This window comes from Acanthopagrus latus, chromosome 11 (genome assembly GCF_904848185.1).
Source record: "Acanthopagrus latus isolate v.2019 chromosome 11, fAcaLat1.1, whole genome shotgun sequence".
Taxonomy (NCBI): domain Eukaryota; kingdom Metazoa; phylum Chordata; class Actinopteri; order Spariformes; family Sparidae; genus Acanthopagrus; species Acanthopagrus latus.
The window spans coordinates 6,105,903-6,122,929 of NC_051049.1; the positions used below are offsets into that span (position 1 = coordinate 6,105,903).

Genomic DNA, 17,027 nt, shown 5'->3' on the forward strand with positions numbered 1-17,027 from the left:
CGGACTTCTGCACCGACCTGATACATGACGGAGGAGGGGAGGGGCTCGATGCATGGCTGCTGGTCTGGGAGTGGCAGCTCCTCCAGCAGGTCCACGTTGGAGAGAGCATCCTCTAAAGTCACTGTGGACGCCATGTTGCTGTGAAGGACAAAAAAGATGCATGCTTACAACTTCTGTCTGAATAAGAGCAGGACTTTACAGCTCATATCAAACACAATACAGCACAGCCGCCTTAACAAACAGGTAATCATAGATGATGCACACACTTGCAGCACTTTGGCTTCAGTTTGGTTTGAAAACACACGTCACAGTAAAGGCTGTAAGAGAGAAACTTCTTTGGAGGAGGGGGAGGAAAAATGCTAGATTCCCTGGACTGTGTGGAGGCAGCAGCAGCATCGCAGAGGATGGGCATGAGAAACCTAAACTGAACTCAGCTTCAGTCTAAAACTCCCAAAACTTTCAAATAAATGAGTAGCTGATGCAGCTGCAGGCGGAGGACCTTTGGCTCTCAGTCACCATGAATGAAGCTCCACAGAGCGCTCCAGGTTTCCCTTTGTGCCAACAGGCTTCCTGCCCAAATAACCTCAGTATAAAGGTGAGAGCTGAATCATGTCCTCTGCCCTGCTGACAACAAACTGACGCGACCTATCTGACACTGGCTTTGTATATCTTGTCATAGTCATCTACCATCTGGCCACAGGTTTGAGCGGTTATTGCAAAACAACCGTTCAGTGTTAAATCTGCTTCTCCCACGCTGCGTAATTACTTTCAGGAAGAAAAAAAAACACAAAAACTTTCTTTCCAATAAAGCAAATACTGTTGCTATCATATTTTACCATTCTTCAACATCACCAACAACATGATACATGAAAGTAAAAACAAATGCAAATGGATTGGTGCTGTATTAGTAGGTGGTGTGGTATGCTTTTGCATTCCCATGCTGCTGCTGCTGCTGACTACTGACTTTTGGACGTCACCGACACTGAACAATCAAAAAACCTATTGCAATCAGAATTAACAATCCACAGCGACTGACCACGAACACAAAAGCCTGGCAGGCACAGCGAGCACAGGCCCAGGGGTCAGAGGAGGTCACTGACCTCCTGATCTGTAAATGGAAGTACAGCACAGAGCACAAAGAGAGGAGGCTCCAAACTGCAGGATACTGACATTTTAACAGCTAATATAACACACACTGACACTCGTGTCTTTTGGAAAATGTTCAAAAACTGGACAACTGGCAGCGATGTCTTCCCATGAAATCACTTCTTTAAGTTTGGAAATTGTTACGGCAGTCCCACCCTGCTGAGTCATGGGATGTGTGGCTGTTGAATGCTAACAACCACCACTTTATTTTGGTTAAAATAGAAAGTTGTTCAAATGTTTTTATCCGGCGGAGTCGAGCAGCAGCGCAGCAGAGCAGCTACTCATTTTCATTAACACAGACAGAAGCAGTTTCCTGTTTCATCTTCTCAGGAAGGCCAATAAAACAACACAATGACTTGTGTTCTGCTGATAGATCAAATGTAAGATAAAACGTGTGACTTCACATCCTGACTTCCCTTTTTCATCAAAATATTTTCATTCTTTAATTATGCAAAACCTCCAGAAGGCCACGTTGTCTGACACAAGCCCAGGCAGGCGCTCAGCAAAGATTTCTACCAAGTATGTGCACAGTGACCAGTGTCAACAGTATCAGATTACAAACAGCAGCTGCTCTTCAATTACAGAATTGAGCTATAGACCAAAATGTTTTACTTAACTGCAGGTTTATATCTCTTAAAAATGTATTTGTAAAATACAACTACTCAAAAGCCCTGTAAGGTTTACGTGGGGTTCACTGAGCATCTTGTGAATGCACTGATTAATATTTCAACTAAAACAGTGGTTGTTTTTTATTTCATGCTCTAAAATGCATCACACTCATTATTTTGAGAACAGATCACAAAACATTTACACATCCACGTGGGTGTGGATGTGTAACCTGTAAATATAAAACACATTCCACATTCCATAAATACAAAAAAAAAGAAAAAAAGAAAAGTGGTGTAAACATTAACACTACCCAATTCTTACGCACTGCACCTTTAAAAATCAATGTGACACAGTGAGTATTAGTGTGTGTGTGTGTGTGTGGGTGTGTGTGTTCTGCGTGAAGTATTTAGTACATACATTCATATACATTCCTGAGTATGAAAGGCATGAGGATGCTTGGGGCCATTTTGAGACAAATCTGTCTCCACACAGCCCTCAGAAATTGATTTGTCACCTAATTAATGTGTAAACAATGCAAATCAGTTCCTGAATTTGGACTGAAACACAACGACTATTCATTTGTCTCTGTGCTCTTGCACAATGAACTTGAAAGTGCTGAATTTCAGATTTAAGCACATTTGGGAATGTTACCAGAATTAAAGCATAAACATTATTTGACATGATGGTACAGTTCAAACACTGTTCACCCAATATAAAGCCTCAATTCAGAGCTGACTGTCAGCACTGCAGCCTGATATTCATTGTTTTGTTTCAGATCACATGTGTGGGAGTACAGAGCCAACAAACCCTGAAATTATGTTTCAGTCCAACAGCTGGCAGAGCGTGCCGTGTAAAAACAAAAGTAATTCATCTGTATCATGAGTAAAAATAGGTGTGGTTAGTTGCGAAATACAGTTTTTCAAAATAGAGGAGGAAGTCAGATGGGAAGTGATATGTAAAGCAGTTTTTCAGATCTGGTCTCATTAATGATTCATCCAAATGTCTTTTTTTAGTTTGTCAAGCTGAACTGCAAACAAGTCAAGTAAGCAGTATGTCAGGCTACAGCTCACTCATCTTCTTCACCAAACAGGGAAGTGTGAATCCCAGGCAATGAGAACATGTGATGTAGGGTCAATTTCAAGAGAGAGAGAGGGAACGACTGACAATGAACATTTAGTCCGACTCCAAGGATCTGAAAGTGACAAATGAAAAGGATGCAAATACAGTTCTGCATTTCACAAAAATACTTTTCCGTACTTTGTTCAATAGTTCACTTTGTTCATGTGAAAATATGTTTAAAAAAAACACATAAAGATGATTTGAATTGTAACTACAGCCACTACAACAACTGTGTCGACTGTAACTATGGAGAGAAAACATGTGCACTACCAAAAAAAAAAAAAAAAGGAACCCCAGTGGCTTTTGCTTTCGTGTCCAGTTCCTGTTAAGACTGCAGCATCTCGAGCTGTCTGCTCTGCTAAGAGGCAGGCGAGGGACAAATTAGAAAAGGCATGTCTCTCACAGTGTTAATTTAGCCCGTCAGGTTGTTGGACATTATGTTGTACACCATGTGTTTGTCGGGCTCCATCCGTAATGACAGAGTAAGGAGCTTAAACCAGCCTCAATTAGGTAACCTTGGCACTACCATGCAGAAGAACATTAATACCAGCATGAATTCACGTTCTCTGCACTTTTTTGAAATCACACAAGATACTTAATGGGATATGATGACATAAAAACATCAACCAAGAAACATGAAGAGTCAAGAACTGAACAAAACAAACTAAATTAAGTGGAAAAAAAAAAACAGGAGAGACTAGAATAGTTAGCTAAAAGTAATGAACAAATGTTTAAATACTTGGCTAAAGTAATGGAAAAACAGCCAAAGTAGTTAGCTAAAAGTAATTTATAAACAGTTCAAATAGTTAGCTTAAAGTAATGTATAAAAGGCTGATATAGCTTTAAAACCATATGCATGAATGGCTACCTCTATCAGTGAAAAAAGAGTGACAGTTTTGAGGACTGACCTTTCAAGCTAGTTACTGTATACAGACAGCAGCAGGAACATTAAGCTAATGTCCAAATGCAACAGTCTCACCCTACATAAAGCTAAGATGACACGTCTGAAACTGTAACATACTTTCTCACAATCTAAACCAGCGGATCACACTTCCACATACGAAATATTCCTCTTAAGTGAGAAACAGATGCAACGGGCAGCAATCTACACCCTGCAGAACATGTAAACATTTCCTCAGAGGGCAAACAGAAAAACAGCTGCAATGAAGCCACTTTCGTATAGCTGCACCAAAACGGTGCCACAAGGAAGTTCTCTAGGTTGAGGTGTGAAAACACAGTCTTGAGATGTACTTGGCAGGGCACCATGACGTCATTTATCAGTGCATACTGAATCTCTGAATTTTTCAGAAGGCAACGCAGAAAAAAAAGACTTGAATTTTACAATACATCCACGTAAGTAGAGTATAATCTTGAATGGCAAATGTTTTTTACAGACAACTTCAGACACCTTAAAATGAGTGATCCTCACACCTACGTAGCCAGTATTTGGTTTATCTGCTCCTTTTTTTTCTCCACTGACTCTTACACCAAATATCCAACGTATGCTGCAAAACTCATCTAAGTATAACATAAGTATAAAGACACTTCCAAGATCTCCAAACATGCCAAAAAGATAGAACAATTGGAAATAGAAACCCATTATTCGGTTTCAGTGGCTTCACCTCTGTACTATAAACAAAGTGCTGCATTTAACCTGAGCATCGTTGATGAAGGCATTCAACCACAGGAAGAAAGAACCTACACCACTTTTACCAAAAACTACCAATGTGGTTTCATCTACAATATCTCTGTGCCTCATCACCCTCTCTGCTTCCTTCTTTCCTTCAAGTCCTCCGAGCTAAAAGTTGATAAGAAACTGCTGTAAACAGAGCAGCAGTGTAATAAAGTGAAGCAGTCTTTAACTCATTATGCAGTAAGACCTCAAGTTTACAGGTCTGATGGACACTGAACACAACTGTTGACATCTTGTTTCCTCTACAGTTACAATTCTGGCTAATGTTGTGCAAAATCTATAAAAAAAAAAAGTTTGGAATGTCTGACCGAGCTGGTATTTACAGTGAGTGGCTGGGCAGTGAATGCAACATCGGGAGGGTGTGGAATACAGTGTGGTTCCTGAACACAACATCTGTCCTGCTACAGAACTTCCCAAAGGAATGAACAGCAAAGGAAAATAAAAGAAGTAAAGTGAATAAGAAAAAGTAAAACATTGAGTTTGAGTCTGAACTCTCGCTTAGCTCAGATAATAATCTTTAATCTGTGTTTTTTAAAAAAAAAGATTCAGATACTACTGCGGCGATCACACCGCACAGGCACATAACTCAGCTCCAACTCAATAAAAGTGACAGATTCTTCTCAAATAAAGTTTTTTTTTAAAAAAGTTGTGATAATATTGACGTGGTGTGTAAAAACTGCTGTGAGTCCTGCCTCCGACATGTAAGTGCGGTCATGGCTGTATCCCTGCTCCGAGCCGGGGCCTGAGATTAGTCACAGCTCGGGCCTGCGAGCCAGGAAAATGGCTTTACGTTGCAACAAGCTGCTCACCTCCACAAGCTAATCACTCTCAAGTCCGTTTGTAATAAGAGTTTTTTTTTTTATTAACGAACAACTTCACGGTGTAAAGCTTCGAGGCGACACCCAAAAGCAATGCCGCTCAACTTTTTCTTCTTTTTTTTTCCCTTTCTCCACTGTGGCTGAAAATACACTGAAACCAACTTCGCGATCAATCGTTTTTTTTTTTGTTTTTTTTTTTACTCACCCGGAGTTTTGTTGGTTAGCAAGGTAAACTTGTGCGGTTACGAGCCGGGCTACAGCGCCATTCAGCCCGTTGGTCCCTCTCGCGACACGTAAATCCAATTCTGGACGACTTTAATCCAAAAGTTGTCCCTCTCTTCTTTTTTTCTTCCCTGTCGTCGGCCGGAGGAATCTTTCCTCGGTCGCTGTTATTATCATGGGCGGGGGAGAGAAGTCGAGCAGGGAGTTCCTGTCCCTCAGACAGGGAAACTCAACAGGAAACTCCGCTCGCAGCTGCGGTGCTGGTCTCCTCCACTAGGGCGGGACGAGGAGGATGAAGGTAGAGTCACAGGAATGTACAGTAAGGACCTGGCCGAGGGTACGGAGGCCCGCTAGGGACAAAAACAACGCGCCTGACCCCACCCGGGAGGTACGGCAGGGGGCAGGGATCATACCTTTGATTTTTTTTTTTCAACTATTTTATTATTTTTTAAATTTTTATTTAGCTGCTTATTTTTTGTTATTATATTCAATTCTATAAACATTTTATATATTATTTTACATTTTATCTATCCTTATTTTTATAGCTTGTATTGATTGTTTTTCTTTATTTATTCCTCGGTTATTTTAACAGCCCACATTTTATTGCCTGTGGTGAGTATTTGTCTCTACATCCACTTGTCCCATGTTGTTTGAATCACTTGTGAGGCATTTTGTATTGTTTTGATTTGTTTGATTAACTGTAAGTATTAGTTTATTTTCTGTTTTGTTTTGTTTTTTTTTAAACACTGGTCTATTCATGCCCTGATATGCCTATATGTCAGGGGTCACCAACCCTCTTGAAACTGAGAGCTACTTCATGGGTACTGAGTCATAGGAAGGGCTACCAGTTTAATACACTCTTCTGAAATAACAAATATGATTATTAATGGGGGCAGCTGTAGCTCAGCGGGTAGGGATCGGAAGGTCCTTGGTTGCTCATCAGTGAGGGCCCTGCGATCAGCTGGCGACTTGTTCAGGGTGTACCTTGCCCTCGCCCTGAGACAAGGCTGGGATTGGCTCCAGCAGCAACACCCCTCAACCCCATGAAAAGGGATAAAGCAGTTACAAACAATGGATGGATGGATGGATGATTGTTAATGATTAATGATACTCATCTATGTGAAGACACTGATCATGTTAATGATTTCTCACAATAATTATCAACAATGACTTAACAAGGTGGGAAACAGATAAAATCAATATTAAATTTTTATTTTTAGGCCTGAGGGATACTCATGTGGTCCTTGGGGGCTACCTGGTGCCCGCGGGCACCGTGTTGGTGACCCCTGCAACATGTTATAGTATCAGTGCAGCTGTTGATGTCTACCAACAAATCATATAGTAAATGGATTTGAAAAATGGTCACAAAAAAGTTTGTATTTTAAAATGTTGTATCCTGCTAGTGAATCCTGCTGGATTGTAGGTTTCACTCCTAACAGTATTTTAGGCAGCTGTGGATCAGGGGTAGAGTTAGGGTCTTGCTGGTCGCTGGTTCGATTCCCCTGGTCTGCATATCAAAGTGTCATTGGGCAAGATACTGAACCCCAAACTGCTCCTGATGTGCTGGTTGGCACCTTGAATGGCAGCCGACCAGCCACTGACCGAATTCAGAGCATGAATGTATGAATTACTGTAAGTTGCTTTGGACCAAAGCGCCTGATAAATGTATAATCATTTCTAAAAATGTAACTTTTTCAGTCACGAATTAGGCATAGGTATAAATATAGTTTTATTTTCTAGTAGCTACAAAAAGTTTATCGCAACAGTACCAAAACTAGACAGAAGTAACTGATTAAATAAATAAGAGGAGCTCTTTTCAATCCAGTAATTATCGTATTTTTCAAAAAAGATAAAAGGCAAATGAGTTTGAGGAACAAAAAAGAAGTGTACACACTAAATCATAGTAAACATCTAAAACAATAAAATGACAAAAAAATAAAAATATGGGCACATTTAAGTGTTTTTATGCAATTTCTGTCTAGTAAAAATATCCATATATTGTAAAGAATAACAGCTCTTCCCTGTTCTAAATAAGAAACAGATCAATATATGATCCAGATGATATTTTTCAATGATGACAAGTTTGTTCATAGTTGAAGCAGGGACACAATAAGCACAACATAGGGTACATCCTGGCTATTTCACCCAAAAAGACACATTTACAAACAGTCTTTGGGGTGCGGAGACTCACACAGACATGAGTAAAAAGTGAAATTTCAGTCACCACACAGCTGGTGACACAAAGGGACCTTCTTGTTGCCTGTGAGCAACAGTGCTAACCCCTGAGCCACTTAGCTGTCCTTACTGAACTAAGATGCAGAGGATAATGGGATGAGTCTAAGCTTCCTTTTATACCATACATAGTGAATGTAAAGTAAGGCGACCTCTTTCTGCGTGGTCAGACTGAGGATGGACCACAGTGACTCATTATCACCCTTTGAGGAACAAAGTGGTCGGGCAGAGGCTGGTTACCATGCTAACTTTGTGACACAATCTTTGACATAATGTTAACATTATTTCTTAAGTACATCTTTTAATGTTTTCGACTAAAATTCTTACACAGTTCTCCTTATAAAATTAACATACGAGCAAAATAATCTCCAGTTATTTTTGCTTTACTCTGTTAACAAACTGTCATTACTGATATTAATAACATATTTATAAAGCAGTGTTATTTGTTGAATAAGAACATTTATTGTGCTTTACAGTATACACACATTATTAACAGTCAGCATAGCAGCTCATACAAAAAAAGCTTTACAAATATGTACAATTTCTTGAATTCAGAAGCCGATGTATGTTCGCAAGTAGCTTGTTTGACTGTGGCTCTAAAATTACACGAGTAATCTTACAACATCACATAGTCCATCACCAACAGCCAGAGCAGACAGTGACATCATATGTTGCACATCATCATGAACAATGACAGCAGTCAGAGAACAGACAGTTATGAAGCGGAGAACTCAAACAATGGCGTTCAGTCCATCACATCAGAACAGACCTGTGTGGTTCCTCAGCACTGCTCAAACCCGGCCATCAGAGAGAGGGCCAGAGACTCCACTGAACGAGGACGACAAACAAACAACATCTGGTTACTTCAAGTTCATTACTTAGCATAAGGTGTAAGGAATGTACTGGTATAGCATCAATACAACATGCATTTCATTGCATGCGGTTTATTGGAAATCCATATGTTTAACTTACAGTGAGGGAAGGAGCCGCGACATACAGCCTTGTTGAGTATTGTCACAAGGAACATGTGACAGTTCTTGAAATCAGATTCCATTTTATCAATGGACTCGATCCTGAGAAGGAAAGATAAACACAATATTTAGACACAAACAGGCTGGTCTACAGCAGCACAGAGTTGTGGTTTGGTGATGGTACTTCTGATACACACAAAATTCACTGCAGGTTACAACAAGTTTTTAATTTCCCTCCAGTTTATATGAAAGTTCTTACTTCCAGGCTCCAAATCCAGCCTGCCATCGGTCAGAGAAGATGAGGACAAGATTGAGAACTTTCATTATTGCCTCCTTCACAAAGCTGACCTAAGAAAACACAACAGCATTGGACAACAGTGAAAACACTAAGTCTCATAAATGCAGATGGGAAGCTCAGTTTGATACAATAACATAATAAGATATGATGAAAAGATTTTACAAGGGTGTGATGTGGATAAAAATTGTTTGATCGATAAAAGTAAAGTTTCTTTGGTGATGTTGGAGCACCACCACAGCTGAGGAAAAGCAGTGCTGTTTACCTTCTCCCTCAGTAGGCAGCGGTCGTGAATGGTTGCCAGATATCTGTAATGGATCTTGATCAGCTGGTCCAGATCCTTTGCTTCCTGAACTTGGTGCTGAAACTCCAGCCCTGTGCTGTGCAGAATCTGCCAAGACACAAAAAAGCACGTAAGGTTTGCGTGCAAATTATTCATTTTCAATACATGCTTTGGACACAGATCTGACAGTGATGTATGATTCTTTAACAACAGTCCTATAGAAATTTACACGAGATCTGATCCTTTTGATTTGAAAATTATGATATGCATGAATGTCTGATAAAAGTGTAAATAAGTAATATAATTAGTAATGGTTGAATTCCCTCTAGTTGATTTGGTGACATGGTCCTCATTGCTATCCGTGACACCCAACAAGTTTAACTGTCTGCGGTGAAAAGGTCTGTGTCGTGACTCGTCTCACCCTTGTGGTGATGTAGTTGTGAAGGCTGTTGACAAAGTGCATCAGTTTGACTCGGAGCAGACACATTCGGTGAATCTGCTGATTTATAGACTCTTTGACCTTTACTTCTTCACCCAGAGCTCCCTCCAGTTTCTTTGTGACATCTGTGAAATCTACAGAAACAAACCACTTCCCATATTAGAAACATTACAGGGAGGATCCTCCATTCACATGTCCAAGTTGTTTTCAAAGAGCAGTGACAACTCATACCACTGAATCGGAGTGTGTCCAAACTGTATTTGGCCCATTTGATCTGCAGCAGGAGGAGAAACACTTGATTGTAGATCTTCTGACACTCGGAGCTGATCACAATGTCGACAGGCCAGGGAACCTTCAGAGAGCAAAGCAAGTAAATATTAACATGGTTGCTTCAAAAAGCCTGAACGAAATGGAAGCAAATACACAGACGATGCTCACCTTGTAACTCAAAGTGAGCACCTCCAGGTTATTCACAGGATGTTTTTTCCTGGCGGGGTCGATGGTCTCCAAGAAGACTGACAACCTATGAAATAAAAAAAAATGATGGAAGAACAAAGTGACTTCTCAATAAGATAACAAGTAATATCCTTATAGTTATCATAACTCATCTTCAATGCACAGTATTTAGTTTCTCCTGTTCGGGGTCTGTCAGTCAAGACCATAACACAAGTCATAGTTTGTATGTATGTAGAAATGTATGAAGTAGTGTGGGATCATGGGAGGTGTTACTTGTTGTTTCTCTTGCTGGAAATAAGTAAAAGTACTTATAAATGCATGTAGTACCTGCTGCTGTCCTCGGGGTGGCGCTGTCCAACTGCCTCCTGAAGCTGAACGTTGAGAAAAGACAGCTGCTGCCAGCTCTCCTTCTCCTGCACCTTGTCAAAGATGGCTGTGTAAAAGTCATACATGGTGTCTCCGGCTTCCAACAGGAAGTAGTTCCTCATAGCTTGGAGGTACTCCAGCAGCCTGTCGAAACATCAAGAGTCTCAGACGTGAGGGGAAAAAGAAAAAACCCTCACTTATAAAATTCCCAGGAGTGACGCTTACTTGTAATCTTTCTTCAGAGTCTTCATGAGGTTCCCACAGCACTCAATGTACCTCCTCTCGATGTGGGGGTAGAGGCAAGAGCGCAGGGTGAGCTCAAATGTCTGACAGGTGACAGCCTGAGAGGAGCGGTCGACGATGAAATCACCCCCGGAAAAATGCTCGTGGAAGTCACTCTGCTGCAGGTACAGCCTGAGGGGGAACACGGAGAGAAATCCACTTTAGGTTTTTTAAGCTCTCTGGATTTACCAAAACAAGTCTGGGACAACAAAAATACAATAATATCGAATTATCTTCAGACAGTACCATTTGAGAGATTATAAAACCAGCAGTTACAAAAATCCATTATATAATGATGGTTAAATTTAAGCCCTAAGCTTTGGTTTTAAAATAATAACGGATGTCAAGTGTTTTTAGTTTTTCATATTCTACCATTTCAATTTGTTCAAATGTTTATCTCTAAGCAAAATTATGTCGTGACTTGACTGCAGCGGTCGCTGCTTACCTGGCAAAGTTGATGGCCAACAGCGGATCATGGACGTCCTCGATCTCCAGGTGCTGCGCTATGATGGACTGCATCTTTATGAGGCTCCTCTTAGTGGCCTGTTGTTCAGTAACTGTGTCTGTGGGCGACTCGTCTTGGCTGCAAAGGCGTGACTGCACCGACTCCAGAAACAGCGTGTACAAACTCTTCCTCTCTGCATCTGCAAGGCAACATTTGTACATTCTTGAAGAAATACATGAACGCCTCACTGTAAATTGAAGGTGCACAGTAAGCAAACACCGACCTCTTGAGGATCTGTCCGACTGTTCAGTCTCCTTGCAGTCCAGATTTTTGAGCAGCTGCATGGACTTCCCAGCCATGATGATCTGCTTGAGCACGGGTTTGAGGAAAGACACCATGGTGAGCTGCCTGTTGCTGGAGCCCTGATCCCCTCCCGAGCTCCCACTGGCTGCGTCGTTCAGCTTCTCCTCATTCTCCACCGTCTCAGACACGCTGTACAGCGTGTATGTGGCATACCAGAAGTCCCTGTGGTTCACCGGGACGTCCTTGTTCCTGGAGCAAATGTCTCCGTCAGTAATCAGTGCAGCCACCAAAATCTAGGAAGATAATGTTCTTTTTGAACGCTGTCCTACATACCTCTGGATGATGAACTCCTTGGCAGGGTCAAACAGATGGCCGTGAACAATCCATTCATCCACAATCTCCAGATATGGTCTGACTGTCTCCGTCCACAGAGAAAACAGCAAGGCCACCTAACATGAGAAGACAACGCAAAGAAATCATCATACATCCAAGTTCCTGTTCTTTGTTAGTATCCATAAATTCTGCTTTATATGTTGAATTCAGTTAGCTTAACACTCACTGCTTGTTCTGATGCTTCTCCGACACTGTCATACTCAATGATAGCTTTGTACAGGGTGTTGAGCAAGTGAGACGCCCGCACAACGTTCGGGGTCTCAGGGGGGACCTCTGCGACCCCAGTACAGAAGACTTTGTGCAGCACTTTGATCTGAGCCAAGTGAGGGTTGAGACGCTCCAGAACTGCAGACAGGGTCACCGTCTCATCTGCAAGAGAGGAGACATCAAACACAGGAACAGGTTAAGTATAGTGCTTGAGTAAATTTACATCACATTCAAGCCAGTTAGTATGGCAGTACATTCACTTACAGCTGAAATACGGGGCATAAACTGTCTTTTTAACTGTGACACTGGTCAGTTTTCTGGCATGTTAGTCATTAGTCAGATTATGACTACTCTTACGTAATGTCACATGTTTTGCGTTTTCAGAAAGTTAATAGGGAACTCACCATGTCACAAGCATTCAATGTAGTTTTACAATATCACCTCTAATGAGATACCACTGCATAGTATGCTGGCAGTATTGCATAATAATAGTGTTACAGTACGCAATGATTTCTCCCCCAAAAATGCAACTTGAACCTGCCATTGCGTATGAGCTCTTTCTCAATTGCGGTCAGCTCCTTTTTAAAGCTGGTGAAGTATTTGTTGAGTGCCCACACAAAGGCCTGGTAGGTCCTGAAGGGAGGCTCGGAGCCCTTCTTGGAGCTGTAGGAGGAACTGGAGCCCGGTGGGCAAGGCTCCGAGCTGTACCCCGTCACCTCGTCTATGAACCTCTGCAGCCTGAACACCGCCTGCCCGTACACAGCAATGTGCTCCAGAACAGAGCGCAGGCAGTTCTGAAGCACAGAAAGAGAATAAAGACTGTTGTTTCTACAGCGGAAAGACGCCTTTTTTTGTGAAGATATAAACAAGTGATTTTCAGGTTTTAAACTTACGCTGGTCAGGTGGGTAACCACCACGTTGTTCCTCACCGACACTTTTCCATCATGGTGCTGGAATATAAAGTGTTTCTTAACGCCGGAGAGAAGCCTGTAACATAACAGCAACACAGCTCAACTTTACGATAATACAAACTGAAGTTTTCAGTAGCCTGTAAATGAAAACAAATATTTCTCTCAAGTCCAACAAGGACTCCAATGTTTAGGGATTTAAGAGATAAGCAATAACATAAAACGTGTGATTACACAGGAGGTCAACTTCTTTATAGGTTTGTACAATGAGCAGTCACAGAGCAGAGCATCAGAGCATCTTACCACAAAGTCTCCCGTATAACTTGGGTCTCTGTGACAAAGGCCTTTTCTTCAGGCAGATACAATGGATCAGTGTTGTATAAGTGTTGATCCCTGAGGAGAGAGATGCTGAGGGTAATCATCTTCAATCATTGCAACTCACAAATGTCCCAAAGTAAACGTCTATATTTGCCAAAAATGATCCACTGATACAAGAACACCATTTCACTTGTGACTCCTATAAAGTTATATATTTCTATTACTGATTCATTCCGTAGATTATGGAAACACCGCCAGTGACACTGCTCAAGACAAAGACCAGAGCTGCACACCAGTTGTAAAAGGAAATCATAAATTTATATTATGTGGACAGTCAGGCTAATAATACACGTGTAATTGAATCTACTCAATGTCCTGATAACATACGACAATGTCACATTCTTCAAATATGACAATCTTTTTCTTGGGACCTTTAAGACTGTGAAGTCACATCGTAAGCAACAGGTTGGACTCTTACCACACATTTAGCAAGTTGGAGTGTAAATGTAAGCTGTGAGGGAAACGCGGAGCGTGAGCCACCCAGTATGGAGTCACTACATGCTGCTCAAGCCAAACCCGGGCGTCAGGTTCACCCACTGCAAAAAGACACAAACGGATCTCAGTATCAGATTATTCGATAATCTATTCCTCATTATCATGTTATGTTGCCATGTGATCCATTCTCACCTGTCCATGAAACTGGGACTGTCTTGTTGTTGTTGTTGTCCTGGTCTTCCTGCGGAGTTCTGTCCAACTGGATCCCAGAGTCTTCTCTGCTGATTGGCTGCTGGCCGTCATCATCGTCGCTCTCCTCCTCAGACCACTCCTAAAAACCAGACAAGACTTTATTTATTTCTGCTGAATGGCTTTCTTTACTTCTGATTTACAGCTCCTGCACACCTCTCCTCCGACCATTAGAGTACATCAGTTATAATGAATAATCGGACCACCTCTCAGTTCGTTGTAGTCATAGAGAGATTGTGTCTGACAGCCATCTCCTTCGCTCTGCAGTTAATCGTGTTACAGCTTTGTGATTTCTGATAAGGACGTGACGTTACGTGACCTCAATTTCTCTCTTCAACTTCTCTATTCAGCTTCAGCCAGAAAAGTACAAAACCACTGTAGATATCTGTGTTGGCTGAACCATATCTGGTTATGATTCACTCACAGGCGTATCTGGGTACGGTCCATTGTCGATGTCCTCACCCTCCATCAGATAACTAGCCCAGTCAAACTTGTCCTCTTCTTCTGTAGACATAATATAAAACAATAAGGATAAACATGGACATGAATACCAATATTAAGTATCTGTGAAACATCTACTCACCAGCCTCCTTCACCCTGGGTCTCTCGGTAAAGTCTGTGTTTGAGGGCGACCCCGATAAGAAGAGCAGCAGTGACAGTAAGCTGTAGTGTGTGTCTGTCTGCAACAAAGAGAGAGAAAATGGTGCTGTGTGCTGAGAATTTGTCTTGATGGCAGTGTGTGTATTACACTTGGTTTTGTTGGTTATTTTAGTGTAAACAAACAATAAAATGCCGTAACCATGTATTAAGCAAATGAGTACTGAGAAGTTGAACTGATGAAAGTGGTTAATAAACACTGTGTAGTCCAACTATAAAGACTATTTAGGATGGCTATTATAAAGTTTTCACTGACGTTTATAAACCTTTACAACTGCTTAATAAAACTGTTAAATTGATGGTTAACAATGACTAACTATAAACTTATGTCTGACTATAAAAGCATTATACACTAATGGTCGTTGGACCCTACATACTTCCATACCTTTGTTCCATCTGTATTAGGTAAAGGTGAGTTCAGAAACTCTTCAGTCAGCCTCTTCCAGCTCTCTGCTTTACTCAAGTCTGAATGAACCATCAACTTGTCATAGATTCTGGAAAACACAGCAGATTATGGATACACGACAGTCTCAGACATGTAGTGTAATACGAAATTATCTTTCTAATGGCAAAATCAGGAGGATCAATGATGCTGGGGAAGCTTCTTCAAGTACATTTTAAAACTTTGGCATCAAGGCAGCACTTTTAATTAAAGGTAGGTGTGTGTATGTTATTCGACTTCTTATCTGCAATTTAAACAATAATGAATACCACTGAAATAATTCACTCTGTCAAGTAACTTACTACAGATTTAAAATTGAGGACTTTGCTTAGCAACATGTTGACAGTAGTACTATGAATACATTACTCGTTTGTTACAATGGAACGAACAAAGATTTACTCACCCAGTTACACTACGTTGGACTTTATGTGCGTTCACGTCCAAGTAACGATGAAACCTGTCAAGAAAACCAGACTATTACTGACCTAGCATCACTGCTTATGGCTAATGTTTGGTTACATGCTAGCAGCTGTCAAGCTAGCTCCTGCCAGTGGCTAACTCACCTGAAATTCGACCAGGCGAACTTCAGTGCCAGCTGAAAGTTCTGGTCCTCCTCATCCTCGACCCCGGTGAAGCATTTTATCAACCTCTTGGTTTCCTTCTCTGTCTCCTTGTCGAAGGTGCTCCAGTGTGCCATGTTGATGTTGACAGTGGTGCTGCTGCTGTTAGCTTCACGCTACGAGCAGCTGCATGCAGCTAAGCTAGCTGTCCGTGGCTGGTCTGGTGGTCCTGAAAGCTGAAGTGCAGCACGAAAAGGTCGATGTTAGCTGGATGATGCCATTTACTGCAAAGACTCGTCAGCTTCAGCTATTTCTCCATTGATTCTTTCGGTGCCGCGCAGAGTTTGCCTTGACAACAAACGGCGTAAAAGTGCGCATGCGCCAAATCAAACGGAGGGTAAAAGACGGAAGAATGTGTTTTAATTTTGTTTTAATACAAATTATGATAATAAAAATAATGATGATGTTGATAATAACAATTATAATGATAATAATAATAACAATAACAATGGTGATAATGATGATGATGATAATTATGATGATGATGACGATAATAAAAATGGTGATGATGATGATGATGATAATTATGATGATGATGATAATAATAACAATGGTGATAATAATGATGATCATAATAATAATAATATAGTGTGATGAATTAATTATAAATAAACAGGTAAAAAAGTAAAAGAAGCTAATAAAAAAGACAACACATAAGATGAACTATTGACAGATAAATAGACTAAGAACAGTAAAAGGAATAAAAAGACAGAAAGATCAGAAATCTATTTGAAAAAAAAGATGATTTCATACAGGAGCAAGTCTCTAAAAGCGGGTTTTAAGATGTAAATGAATATACGTATTCTGCGATCCTTTCATCCTCAGAGAGGTCGTTTCACAGTTACAGGGGCACTATGTAGTTTTGGAGAAGAAATTCAAACTCAGAATTTTAATATTCACAATATTAGGAGGAATAATCAATAGAATAGAATTACTTTAATGATCCCAGACTGGGAAATTATCTATATAATAATAATACAAACTGAGAAATATTTACCTTTTCCATAGAAGATTGTTTGAAGGCAGAAAGGTGGCAGGGTCCACCACATATAAACAAAA

General features: G+C 40.8%; 2 protein-coding genes across 4 annotated transcripts in view; both read right to left on the bottom strand.

Moving 5' to 3' along the window:
* Nucleotides 1-5,938, bottom strand: part of cyfip1 (cytoplasmic FMR1 interacting protein 1) — a 29,425-nt gene extending 23,487 nt beyond the window's left edge. Inside the window, exons 1-2 of one of the 2 annotated variants that reach the window (XM_037114815.1) lie at nt 5,591-5,938; nt 18-138 (exon numbers count right to left, since the gene is read on the bottom strand). In XM_037114815.1, the coding sequence (XP_036970710.1) occupies nt 18-134 (117 nt within the window). In that variant the 5' untranslated portion in view covers nt 135-138; nt 5,591-5,938. Of the gene's footprint in view, nt 1-17; nt 139-5,590 lie in introns of those variants that run through there. The other variant, XM_037114816.1, reaches the window with a different exon arrangement.
* A 2,340-nt stretch (nt 5,939-8,278) lies between these two features.
* Nucleotides 8,279-16,290, bottom strand: tubgcp5 (tubulin, gamma complex associated protein 5). 2 transcript variants are annotated; one of them, XM_037114024.1, is made up of 23 exons: nt 15,912-16,290; nt 15,752-15,805; nt 15,292-15,400; nt 14,833-14,929; nt 14,674-14,750; nt 14,193-14,331; nt 13,984-14,101; nt 13,491-13,580; nt 13,173-13,266; nt 12,821-13,073; nt 12,239-12,441; nt 12,013-12,128; nt 11,660-11,928; nt 11,377-11,575; nt 10,875-11,063; nt 10,611-10,793; nt 10,266-10,350; nt 10,059-10,179; nt 9,810-9,961; nt 9,371-9,496; nt 9,070-9,158; nt 8,812-8,912; nt 8,279-8,667 (listed from the first exon to the last, which is right to left on the bottom strand). In XM_037114024.1, the coding sequence occupies exons 1-23, from the start codon at nt 16,043-16,045 to the stop codon at nt 8,621-8,623; spliced, it is 3,045 nt and encodes a 1,014-aa protein (XP_036969919.1). In that variant the 5' UTR covers nt 16,046-16,290; the 3' UTR covers nt 8,279-8,620. The 2 variants fall into 2 exon arrangements, with proteins under 2 accessions (XP_036969919.1, XP_036969918.1); XM_037114023.1 differs by having other exon boundaries at nt 14,674-14,753.
* Between the last annotated feature and the right edge of the window lie 737 nt (nt 16,291-17,027).

Bases quoted from the DNA above. Each gene is read 5' to 3' on its own strand.
- tubgcp5 (XM_037114023.1), bottom strand. From the start codon at position 16,045: ATGGCACACTGGAGCACCTTCGACAAGGAGACAGAGAAGGAAACCAAG. The intron at 14,754-14,832 runs GTGAGTAGATGT...TTATGTCTACAG, and splicing joins ACCCAGGGTGAAGGAGGCTG to AAGAAGAGGACAAGTTTGAC. The intron at 8,668-8,811 runs GTAAGTTAAACA...GTCCTCGTTCAG, and splicing joins TCGCGGCTCCTTCCCTCACT to TGGAGTCTCTGGCCCTCTCT.